The 13,288-nt window shown below is 27.5% G+C and overlaps 1 protein-coding gene and 1 pseudogene across 1 annotated transcript; one reads left to right on the top strand and one right to left on the bottom strand.

Moving 5' to 3' along the window:
• Positions 1-4,710: 4,710 nt before the first annotated feature.
• LOC114178659 (two-component response regulator ORR3-like) lies at positions 4,711-6,011 on the top strand. The gene is made up of 5 exons (XM_028064693.2): positions 4,711-4,828; positions 4,959-5,062; positions 5,194-5,271; positions 5,408-5,478; positions 5,659-6,011. Exons 1-5 carry the CDS (start codon positions 4,726-4,728, stop codon positions 5,873-5,875), a joined length of 573 nt encoding a protein of 190 aa, XP_027920494.2. The 5' UTR covers positions 4,711-4,725; the 3' UTR covers positions 5,876-6,011.
• Positions 6,012-11,155: 5,144 nt separating this feature from the next.
• Positions 11,156-12,488, bottom strand: LOC114182481 (uncharacterized; annotated as a pseudogene).
• Positions 12,489-13,288: the final 800 nt, after the last annotated feature.

The raw sequence follows: 13,288 nt of genomic DNA on the forward strand, positions 1-13,288 counted from the left end.
TAATTTCTTTCTAAATATTTGATATAGAAGAAACAAACTTCCACTTAATATTGAATACTTGATAATATTATATTTCCTTTACCGTAATTTTATATTATTTTATGGAAATTAATTAATTAATATTGAAACAGTAAGAAATGGGGTATGGGTATGAGTACAAGTATATACCCGTTACCCGGAAAGGATGAGAATGTGACAAAAGTTTAATACCCGTTGAGTTTGGGTATGAGGATGTGGATAAATTTTTTTATGAGAATGAGTGTGAGATTGCGAAACACGTCCCCGTCTCGCCCTATTGTCATCACTAATAAAGATGTGTTTTTCATTTTCTTTATTAGAAAAAAAATATTTTTTATCAAATAATTAATGTATAACATTAATAAAGAGGTTCTTTCCTTTTATGTACAGAAATTTTTACCAATCTTACTTTGACTATTTTTTTAAATTTTATTATTTTTTAAAATTAAAATGATTATTTATAATAAAACAATTACCTATAAAATAAACTAAAATTGTCATACTAAAATTTTACAAATTATAATAATAATTTCATTATTATAAGAAAAAAGTGGAAACACACATGTACCTTTTTCACTTGTAATTAATAAAGGAAATTGGATTGTCTCTGATAGATCTTTAGAAGGAGAATCATTAACGAGATACAATACCAATAAAATATGAGTTCAACTCATACATAAAGTATTGATACCACCTGCGATCTAAAATCTTAAAACAATAAATTTATGTGTTTTCTTTCTTATATGATTTTCAACTTTGTTATTTTTACTTAATGTAAACCTTAAAGTAACTAGTTTATGAGTCTCCTTTCTTGTGTGATGTTCAATTTGTTCATTTTTACTCAATGTAAAACTTAGACTCATACTTAATTCTCAATCTTAACCTTTTTAACAAAACAAAAAAGAACAAAAGAAAAAAAGAATTTATGATTATCTTTCATAACCTTACAAAGAAATTTGAAAATTCAAGATTTTGAAAAAAAACTAAAACGATAAAACGTAAAGAGATTTTTTTTATTCGTATCCATATAGACAGATGGATTTAGAGTTTTTCAACCACATTAGAAGGTTTTAGTATATACACAAAGAAGGGGAATAAACTAAAACGATAATACAACAAACATTTCTATTTCTATTTTTTTTTTTTCATTTTCCTGCTTACACTTAACATCATATTGGCTAACAAAAAACAAATAATAAACAAAAGATTATACAAAGTCTTGTCTTTTAGCCATCCTACAAGAAAACACACTTACTATTTGTATTTATATCATTTTTATTATTAGTTGGTTAAGTGTAGTAATAACTCAAGTATTTTTCTTTTTCTTTTTGTAAATAGAGTTCAAACCCTACTAAAAGAAAAACTATTTTAATTGTTTAGAAGGCTCTTAAAATTTTTTTCTTAAAAAAAAATTAGAGAATTGATACACGTACAACATTTTATATAATATCTGTTTTCTTTTGTGTGTGTGTTTATGGCTTCCCAACATTATGTATGACATGTAAAAGATGAGCAGAAAGGTGGGATATAAAACAATTCATACAATGCGGCTGGACAAATAACATTTCTAAATATTAATTGCTTATTAATTTTAATTAAATAAATTGTTTTTTGAATTACCAAATTTAATATATTAAAGATTACTCTCGAAGGCTACTCACTCTAATAGTAAAATAAATAGTATTATTATTATTTTTCTGTAACTATTTTATTTATTAGAAGTATTATTGATTTTTTTACGAATAATCTCATTAAAAATATTTGACTTCTTTTAAGTTATATTTTGATGACTAGTTGAAAATGAAATATTTCATTTTGAATTTTATTTTAAACCTAAAACTATGTTAGAGTTACCACTTTATCCTAAAATTAGGTCAATTCATAATGGTAAGGAAACTATGTCCTACAAACAAATGAAAAAAAAAAAAAAAGCCTAAAACTATGTTGTGTCCTTCTTCCATTAATTATTTAGACAATTTTACACCACATGAATGGGTCCACCAAATAGGGAATATTTTGATATTTATTCACTACTTTTCTTTATGAATTAAGCGTGCAGTCTATATATAGAGTGAATGGCCTTCCCTTATTAGAGGACTGCTCACCAATATATTACATTCAATCATCCCTAATTGGTGGGACAATAGGCTTTCATACCATCATTCTATGAGGGTTAATTAAATGATTTTTTTTTATCTCATACTTAACTCCTAAAGTATTTTAAGTTCAATTTTAGACTTTTAAGAGAAAAAAAATTATTTCTTTTTTAGTGTTAAAAGATATTACTTTTAGTCCTCTAAATAACAACTTTTTTTTCTTAAAAGATTAAAATCATACTTATTGTTTTGATTTATGTATATTTTATTACTATTATTATTATTTCCTACTGTCTTGTGCCTAATAAACCAAAAATATAATTTTCTAACCTAATTAAGTAAAAGGGCTTTGGAATTATTTGTAGGTTACTTTCACAACGTGCTTTAAATTAAACCAAGAGATTAAAAAACTAATATTTTCTTAGAAAAGATTAAAAATATTCGATAATGATTCTGGCCACTGTCCAAAAAAAAAAGGAATCTGGCCAAATATTAATGAAAATATTTTTTTTTCACTCTCTCTTTCTCATGCTGTCAGATTACTTGCATCCAAAGATCAGAATGAGAAATATTTGCAATATTTTAATCACTCACATGATCATGTTCCAATTATATATTTATCTTTTAAAATAATAAATATTGACCCCTGAAAGAAAATTGGAGATTAAAGAGGCATAATTTGAAAGCCAATTTTATATATATGCCGGTGACAGCACAAGTTTTCAGACAGAAAAGACAAAAGGGTATTTTTATTTTTTTTCATAAGACAGCATATTGCTAAAAGGAAAATTTTGGAATATCAAAGACATGTAAGCTGTAACTACCATTTTCTTTACTAAATTAAAAGGGCTTAGGAACTATGTGTGAAAATATAATATAGTTTAACAAATAATATTTTTTTGATTGTCTGGTCACTCTCCAATTATTAATTTTGTTATTTTTAGATATTTTACTGGTCATATGAAAAATATAAGGGGTTTTTCTTTTTTGTTTTATGATGATTTTGATTCAAGATACAATATTAAAACCTTAGAGCTTTATCTGATTTTGTATACGAACTAAGATACTCTTTACATACATTTTATATCATATCTTTCCCTTTTCTGATAAAAAAAAGTTTTGCAACATTTATTTAATAAAAATTATTGACGTAAATTTTAAGATATTTAAAAATATTTACAAGACATAAAAAAAATGAAAAATGAAACATTAAAATTAATTCAAAAATAAACAAATTTATAAAAGTTATCCTATTGTAATTTCATTAAAACATAACTTCTAACTTCCAATAAACTAACTTTAGTCTACATATAAATTTATTAAATACATTACAAGAAAATATCTTATTAATGATCAATTTTAGTAATAAAAAATAATTAGCCACTATAATACAAATATATAAACTAAAAATTATTAATAATTAAAATAATTTCTAAATTGATTTCTAAACTAGTCATTATAATGAATTTATCACTAAAATTGGTGATTAACATTAGCTTCAAAGGTTTTAACTATCAAAAGAATGTGTCTCTAAATTTGTATATAAATTGATCACTAATGAAATAAATTTAAAAATCAATTTTTTTGGTAATTAATATTAGTAACTAATTTAGAGATCAATTCACTATAATAATTAATTTAGAAATTATTTTAGTTATCAATTATTTTTAATTTATAAATTAATATTTAGATGAGTGATTATTAAGACAATTTATTTTTTATCTTGAAAATTGGTCAGCAATAAGATATCTTCATGCAGTGAAATTTCACTCTTATTTGCTTTTTCTTTAAAGTGATTATGTGAAGTTCATCCAAACCATTTTTTAGTGAAAGCCGCCTTATATAAAAACTGAGTTAGTGTGCAAGTGCATGACATATTTGTTTTTTTTTTTTTTTCATAATTGAAGAAATGAGAATGTTCGAAGAAAGAGCAACAGAGAAGAGTTTGAAAATTATGTATAAATAATTTAGGTCAATATTGGCTCTTAGAAAAAGAGCAGAGACAAAAGATTTGATTAGTAAAAAGAAAATTACGTTTTTGATTTTGCAGTGGTTTTGTTTGTATATATATTTGTACAACAGGTACGTGGGTGTGATAGTGGTAAGCATGTCATGCACGTGCATGGAATAGAATAGAGTCCACACACACGACTCTGAACAGTGAGAACAATGACAACAACGTTTGATATAATTAAGAATAATAGTTTGGTCTTGTGAAAGGGTAAGGAGAAGAGAAGAGAACAGCGAAATAGTTTTTTTTTTTTTTTGTCTTTAACCCTAAGCAAAAGGGTGAAATAGAATAATGAAAAGAATAGTAATAATGAAGAAGTCAGATTTTGAGTTTGGTACAATAACAGCACTTTCTTTGCTTGTTTTTCAATTCAAAAATCAACCCAAAAGATCCGCCAGATTCTTGATGAAATCTGTCGGATCTTGCTTTCCAAACTGTCAGATTTTCTTCCTGGATTTTCTATCTTCTTCACCATCATCTGCCTCCTTTTAAAATCTCTGCATGCCACCTTCTTTCATCACTCTTTTCATCTTTTTCTCTCTTCTTCTTCTTCTTCTTCTCCTGTTTTGGCCTGCAACTTCCCACATCATTATCATAATCATGGGTTTGGCTGCAGAGGCACAGTTTCATGTTCTGGCTGTTGATGATAGCCTTATTGACAGAATGTTGATTGAGAGACTCCTCAAAACCTCTTCTTTTCATGGTAATTTTGTTATTTTTTTTATGTGCTTTGTCCTTTTTATAAAAAAACATGGACTTGGATGTTTTTATGTTTGTTTATGAGATGGGGTGATTTGGTTTTGCTTGATGTGATATATGTTCTGTGAATACAGTTACTGCTGTGGATTCTGGTAGTAAGGCTTTGAGGTTTCTTGGTTTGGTTGAAGATGAGAAGAGAAATGAAGAGCCTCCCACCATTGCTTTAGAAGCCAATCAGGTTCAATTTTACTGCAAAATTTTATCAAAAATGATGATGACACATAGTTTTACCTTTCTTTTAATGCAAAAGTTAGAATGATATATAATATGATCTAATTAATCAATCCCTTTTGCTTATTGTAATTGCAGGATGTAGATGTAAACCTGATCATAACTGATTACTGTATGCCAGAAATGACAGGGTATGATCTGCTCAGAAAAATCAAGGTAAAAATAACATGTTTTTATGTTCACTAAAATCAAATATTTGTCTACCTTTAATCATACCAAATCTCAAAACCAATCTTGTGATGTGCATGTTGCTGGTATCTTCTATGAATAACAAAAAGTTATTGATCTGCAGGAATCTAAATCTCTTAAAGATATACCAGTGGTGATTATGTCCTCAGAGAATGTTCCATCAAGAATCAACAGGTGAGGGAAATTACCTCTCATGACCCAAATCTTAACATCAAGATATTTGAAGAAAAAAATTATTTTTAGTACATCAAATTGGTTAATTTCACGTCATAACAAATAATTCATAGATTTTACGATTTTGTATAACTGAGATTTTGTACAACTGAGATGTTAAAGGCCCTTTTGTTATGTCAGATGCCTAGAAGATGGAGCTGATGAATTCTTTTTGAAACCAGTTCAACAGTCAGATGTAAACAGGCTGAGACCACATTTGTTGAAATCAAAAGTTAAGGATGAAGAAGAGCAACAGATGAATAACAAAAGGAAGGAAACAGAAGAAGAAGAAGAAAGTGATTCCCCAGATAAAAGCAGGACAAAAATGGAGCCTCAAAAAGTGGTTAATTCAAGTTAAAACTCTGATGATGCATCATAGGTTGTACCTCAATCATACTAAAGAAATCTGTAGTATAGTCCCTGACAAAACAAATTTCATTTCTCATTCAATTTTCTCTGACAAATATAAATTACTTCACCAAATGTTTCTCTTTCTCTTATGTGCCAAATGCAACAACATAAGATTTCTTTTTCTTGCCTGTTACTAACCCCTTTGGAAGGTAAAAAGTTTAGATAATTTATAAATTCTTAGATTCCAACGTCATTGTTAAAAGGAAAATGATTTTTTTACTACCAAATTTTGATAACTTTCTTTTACAAATTTAGGTGTCATCTTTTGAGTGATTTTCTATTTTTTTTCTTATTTTCAATATTCAAAAACTATTTAAAAAATGACATTTCATATTGTAAAAAAAAGTTATCAAAGTTTAGTAATCAAAATATCGTTGTCCTTGTTAAAAATATATTATTGTGTAAAAAACAAATCAGGTTACCAAATCATAATTCAAATTAATATGCATACTAAAATTTTAATATACATAAACTGTTTTAGGAAACATTGAATGGAGTTTACAAATAAAGGAAGATTGTATTTTATAATCTATCCACAAAAAATAACTTTTTTAAAATTAATGAGTTAATATTTTGATCATATTTTTTTAATTTAATAATTATTTACATTTAATTTTTTTATCTGAAAATATTTCACTTTCATTATAATAAAATATAAAAATTAAATTTTAAATAAAAGATAAAAGAATATTATATATCAAGTTTCTCATAAAACTTATAGAAATGAAAAACATCGTTGTCACAATGAAGTCTTTGTAGTGGGGCGTGGTAACAAGAAGTATGAGACGAAGTGTTACACAAGAATCAACTTTTTCTAATTAAAATGTCTAATTATATTTTTATTCCCTATAAAGTAAGTGAGATTTGATATTGGTTTTTTGAGTATCAGAAAATTGGCCTTTTAGTGTTGGAAAAAATCTTCCACTACACATCAATAATCCTTAAATATAAAACAGATATGTCAACTACTGTGACAGTTATTAGGGTGTATTTAGAAATACTTTGATAAAATTGGTTCTATTTGACGTGAAAAATTAATTTTGGTTAATGGAAAAGTCAGAAAAAAATGTTTCTTTTTTATATAAATTTTTCATTTATAATTAATTTTAAAAATTGATTTTGGATGCCTCCAAATAATTTATGTTAATTTTGACTCATTCAAGAATGAAACTAAACATGCACTTAACAAGTTAACAAAAGTTTTACTTACGCAATATTTTTGTCAAAAATTGTATTTGTCGATAGTTAGTAATAACAAAACAAAATTAGCTATACTAAAATTGCGAGATTAAATTTATAATTGTAGTTATTATTTTTAGTAAATGAATATTTTAATATACTTGAAAAAATCCTTTCCTCTTATAAGTGCGTGGATGGTTTTGTGTTAAATTGATATAGAATTGAATAGAATTGATTTTCTTAACACAAAATCGGTATGTGTTTGAATTTCAAAATTAATTAAAAGATAAAAAATTCCCAGTGAAACAATTAATTCTTGTTTCTGGAGAATTGATTAAAAATTAAATCATACACACTCTGTGAATCATTTACAAAATTCATTAGCTTCTCTCTACCAGCACGAAGTAAAAATATAATAGTTTCTTACCTAAATATCTGTTACATATATTTATCCAAATTATTGTTATACTTTTATATACCGATTGTTATTTTTTAAATATAGTATGTTTATATTATTTTTTACTTTAGGAAAGTGCGGTATTTATTAATATGATTGTAGGAGAAATATATGTGGTAATTAAATGGGTATTGACGGGGAGAATTCTTTTAGGAAATAACCATGATATTTCAGTTCAATTGATATAGAAAATTAATATCCCTTTTAATCTAAAATTTTAAAGTATTAATTAAATTTATAAATATTTATAAATATTCAACTTTTTTATTTTTATTTGATATTTAAACTCACTTGAATAATTAACAAAAATAAACGACATAAAACCTTATAGTAAAATATGGCAAACAGGGTATGGCTCATCCTGTTAGTATGGAACCATTTAAAAAAAAAAAATATTGTCAATAAAAAACAAGATATAGATGTCTAATGGGATTACCAGATGGTGAATAAGTAATAGTAACTAAGGACAATAATTTTTCATGGGGCTCTTAGACTAAAAATGTCCTTTTTGTACCAAAGTCAAATTGCAACATTATATTTATATCTCAAATTATAGATGAAAAAAATATTTTTCTTTAATTTATTGATAAACTTTGTGTAATACAAAACCGCACATTAAGGATGTCCATTACGGTGGCTAAGCGAAAATATGAGCTCTATGTGTATCATGGTGTTCAAAATAAAAGGGTTTGTTAGACTATAACAAATTATCAACTTCAAAGGTATTCACCATTCATACATTCAAATTGTTAAATAGATTTTTTATTCTAGGTTTGGTATGATCTTTCATTTTTTTTTCTTATTTTTTAATAAAATTTTCATATAAAGACAGTGGTGAACTTAATTGATAAAATGTGAATGTAAGTAATGGTATTAAGAGTAAGTGTTTGAATAAAACTTTGAGTACTTTTTGCATATTTTCCTTTTAGTTAAAATACTTTTTTGTCCCAATTTTTGTTAAGTTTTGTCAAATAAGTTCTAATTTTGGTTTTGCGTTCAAATAGGTCCTAATTTTCGTTAATTTTGTTCAATTGGGTCATTTTTTGTTAACACCGTTTAAATCATTAACGATCATGAACAGTGGCTGCCACGGGTCACTTCGTAGTTTTTGTTTTATTTTTTTTAATTTTTTTTAAATGTACATGTGTCAACAAAACAACGTGCCACGTGTCAAAGTCAATGTTCTATATTTAATTTGGTCCCTATATTTGTTAGTTTTGTTCAATTTAGTTTTAATTTTTTTTTTTTAATATGAACCAATTTGGTCCCTATCTAAATTGAAACCAAATTTAATTTTTATATTAAAATTCCCATTTTTTATTAAATATTTTTTATAATATATTGAAATTCACATCATTATAATTTTGATATAAAAATTAAATTTGGTCACATCTTTGATAGAGACAAAATTTGTCAATTTTAAACAAAATTGGGACTAAATTGAACAAAAATAACAAATATAGGGACAAAATTGAATATAGAATATTGACTTTGACATGTGACACGCTACTGGTTTGACACATGGACATTTAAAAAAATTTTAAAAAATTTTAAAAAAATTAAAAATAATTTAAAAATAATAAATAAAAAAATAAAAAAACCACGAAGTGACACGTGGAAGTCACTATTGATGGTCGTTAACGATTTAAACGGTGTTAGCAAAATAGGACCCAATTGAACAAAATTGACGAAAATTGGGAACTATTTGAACACAAAACCAAAATTAGGACTTATTTAACAAAATTTGACGAAAATTGGGACCAAAAATGTATTTTAACCTTTCCTTTTTGTTTGATAATTGTGATTTATTAGGTCCTTATAAAACATTTTTGCCATGTGGCGCATCATATCGATGATCATTATAGTTATTTAAATACACTTGTTAAGTGAAGAAAAGGATTTGACTTCACAAAAAGAAATTTCTTCACTCTAACTTAACTAAAATTTGATATTTACGTCAAAGTGGTTAGAAATGGCAATGTATAGAATTCACTTGCTTAAACTAATACTTCTCTCTTTTATCACTAGGTCAACTTTATAGCTTCATTACTTGATTAATTTGACATCATCATTCATTATATGTAAGTGATAAGTGTCTAGAATACGTAAAATTTCCATATAAACTTGACATTTGTCATGTTTTAATTGATCATATTTTGTAAGTAAACAACCCATTTTAGATTATAATTACAGAATGAGGTACTAAAAAGAAGAAAAATATTAAATTGATGAATTTTTGATGATTTTGCATCAATTTCTCGAAGAATTAAAAATGACACAATTGGGCCCCAAAATCTAGAGTTGAGCTCTAGTAAGACGGTCAAGGAAGGATCCAAAAAGTGAGTTTTTGAGTTGAGTCACAACAAAGTGGTGCTCAACACTTAAGGTGTTGCATGATTGAGCCAAACAAAATGGTGCTTAGCACTTAAGGCAATGCATGGCTAAGCTACAAGAAAATGGTGCTTAACACTTAAGGCGGTGCATGGTTGAGCCATATGAAGGTGGTATTGAGCCATAGAGGCGGCAAAGATAGACGAAAAACCTCCAGAGAAGGAAACCTTCCTGGCTGAGCACTAAAAGTTGGGTTGAGCATTACCCAAAAAATTTCATAAATAAAGACCTTAAGTCCTCATTAGAAGCATTGAGTGGAAAGTTATAAATGGAATAGTATAGTAGGAATAGGTTTGTGAGGCTAGAGAGAGATGCTCCTATTGTAAAATCTATGTCTACATGTTGTTGAAGTTGTATTGCAATATTTTGTGAGTAGTTGAACTCTCTCGTGTTCAGGTTTGATTTAATCAATTCTAATTCTATGTACTTCAATTTCTTAGATATTTATCTATGCTTTCATTCAATAGTTTGTGGTTTGATTTATGCTTAATGATGAATTGACAACTCACATGGTAGTCAAAATCGAGATCCTACTCAAGATCGGAAAGGATCGTAAATCGAAAGATCGTAACACGGGTCGTAAGATCCTACAAATTTTATTGTCACTCAAAATTCATAAGTAAATTTCATAATATATGAAATAAAAGAGTACTTCACTAAGTGCAAATCAATATCCTACGTTTATAGGAGTAACAAAAGAATGATTCTTCTAAATCAAATAGTCTTCTAAGTTAAATTCACAATCTTTAGCTTCATCATTCCTATCTCCTTCGTCACTCAAATTAGCCATATCTAAGTCTTGATTATGTAAAGTTTCATCTTCCTCAACTTCAACTGGAATCAAGTTCTCATCCAAATCCAATGTTTTTAATGCTCATCTTCCATAATCCACTCTTCATTGGATGAACAATCATCAATGTTAGTTCGAGTTGGTTTTCTTGTTTGTTTCTTCTTGGCTAATTTTGAATTGGTCATAACAAAAACAACATCATTCATTGTGTTTTGCTTTAGCCTATTTCTTCTCTTTGTATGAACCTAAACAAATGCAAAGACAAATATGATAAGCGAAAACTACTAGTAATTTATTATAGAGATATATTCTAACATTAACTTACCATCTCAAAGGAACTCCAATTAAGCTCATTGAAGCACTTGAAGGGTACATTGCCTTTCTAACATTAATTTATTATAGAGATATGACTAATACCTTTTTTTGACAGCATTGAAAGCCTTTTGAATATTCTCCTTTGCTTGATCCATTGCTTCATAAATGAATCTCATGGCTGGCTTTTGATCCGAATCAACCAATTGAAGCACTTCAATTAGAGGCAATGTACCCTTCAAACAAGTTATTATATTCTTCCAAAATTCCTTATCTAAAACAACATCTTCAACTATTTTACCATCATTGGTTTTAGCAAACTTGCTAGACTTCCATTCATTGCTAGTAAACATTCTAAACAAAGCTCATTTATTCTCATGTAGGCATCTTAACGTCGGGTAACACCGACCTCACCAAATCCCTTCCTTTTGTGAAATGTTGTAATAGACAAATTAGAGAAGATCTTGAATAAATAAAGGTAGTAATTTTTTACCTTTTGGAATAGTCTCCTCATGATTGGGGATCTTCTTTTCATAATCTTCCAACATTAAGTCGACAAAATGTGCAGCACATGATGTCCAAAGTAGCCTTTTTCTCTTTGTCATCAACAAGTGGCCAGCAACTTTATAGTTTGCAGCATTATCGGTGACAACTTGAATGACATTTTCTTCTCCCACCTCTTTCTCAGCTGTTTTAGATATTGCAGAGGCATCTATGGACTTCAAAAACACAGTTCCCTTTGGGTTGTTCACCAAGAAGTTTATTATTGTCCTTCTTTTCTTATCAGTCCAGCCATCGATCATAATAGTACACCCTATTTTTTTCCATTCATCCCTATATGCTTGTAAAGCAAGGAATGTATTTTGAACTTCCTCCTTTAAATATTTAACTTTGATCTCATGATAAGATGGAGGCTTAAATCCAAGACCATGTCTTGAAACCAAATCAAGCATAGCAATGAATTCTTCACTTTTTGCCACATTGAAAGGTATAACATTGTTATAGAAGAATTTTTCTCATACCTTTCTTAAATATGTTGTTGTTGGTAGTTTGTGTACCAACTACTCTCTTCTTAAAAATATTTGTAGGACTTGAAGCTTCACTATTTTTTCTTTTCTCACTAGCTTATATTGTTTCCTCCTCCATATTCAACCTTGATTTCTTGTTTAAATTTTGATGCAAACCAACAAAAATTTCCCACATCGCTTTCTTCACTTCATCAGTAACATCCTTGGAAGCACCAACATCCTTTTGAGTACCAGCCAAGTGATGCTTCAATCGATAAACTCCCCCTCTTACTACCTTCTAACAGTATTTGCATTGCAACTTTCTAGTATTCCCAACAACATAATTACAATGCTTCCATGCTATATCACTCTTATTTCCTGGGGCATTTTTTGGAGCCACGGGTATAGAGGATTTTGAAGTCATTTCAATAATGCAAAAGTGGATTGTAGTTTGGATGTTGTGAATAGTGTAAGTTGAAAAATTGGTGTGGTGGTGGAGTGGAAGAAACAAAGGGAATGGATGTTTCAGTACACGTACACTGACAGAGTGAAAAAAAATAGAGAGAATAGTGGGAATAATAATTTTACTATGCAATACAATAGTCTGTGTCATGTGTGTCGTGGTAGTTCTATTATTTATAAAAAAGAGAGTAGTTTTTTCAATCTTAGCAAAAGGACAGAATTAGTGATTTTTAGTTGCAAACAGTGGCGACAAGGAGAGAATTAGTAGTTTTTTAAGGTAAACAATCACTGTCCCACTTTTTTATTTTAAGAATTAGTGATTTTTAATTGTAAACAGTGGCAGCAAGGAGATAATTAGTAGTTTTTTAAGGTAAGTTGTCTCGTTTTTTTTTTTCTTAATCAGTAAGGAGGATATTTTTTAATCCTAATAAAATATTTTCTTAATCTTTAAGGAGCAGCTAATAAAATATTTTTTTAATCTTTAAAGAGCAGATTTTTTAATCCTAATAAAATATTTTCTTAATCATTAAGGATAACATTTTTTAATCTTAATAAAATATTTTCTTAATCTTTAAAGAGTAGACTTTTTTTAATCTAATAAAAGGAGGGAAATAATAGGGGTTATTATTTTTTAATCCCACTGTTTCATTATTGTTTTATTATTTTAATGTTAGATGCCACTTTTTTTAATGTAAGAGAGAGGGAGATTGTAACTTTTTTTTTAAAAAAAAGTTACTTTTACCTGCATCTTTTACGTTGTAG

The sequence above is a fragment of the Vigna unguiculata genome, chromosome 1 (genome assembly GCF_037176805.1).
Source record: "Vigna unguiculata cultivar grain cowpea cultivar isolate G323 ecotype 2 chromosome 1, ASM3717680v1, whole genome shotgun sequence".
NCBI classification, from domain to species: Eukaryota; Viridiplantae; Streptophyta; class Magnoliopsida; order Fabales; family Fabaceae; genus Vigna; species Vigna unguiculata.

What these genes read in the sequence shown, in the direction of transcription:
- LOC114178659 (XM_028064693.2), top strand. Translation starts at nt 4,726, where the DNA reads ATGGGTTTGGCTGCAGAGGCACAGTTTCATGTTCTGGCTGTTGATGAT. An exon ending in TTGCTTTAGAAGCCAATCAG is followed by an intron (nt 5,063 to 5,193) that starts GTTCAATTTTAC and finishes TTGTAATTGCAG; the next exon opens with GATGTAGATGTAAACCTGAT. An exon ending in GTTCCATCAAGAATCAACAG is followed by an intron (nt 5,479 to 5,658) that starts GTGAGGGAAATT and finishes TTGTTATGTCAG; the next exon opens with ATGCCTAGAAGATGGAGCTG.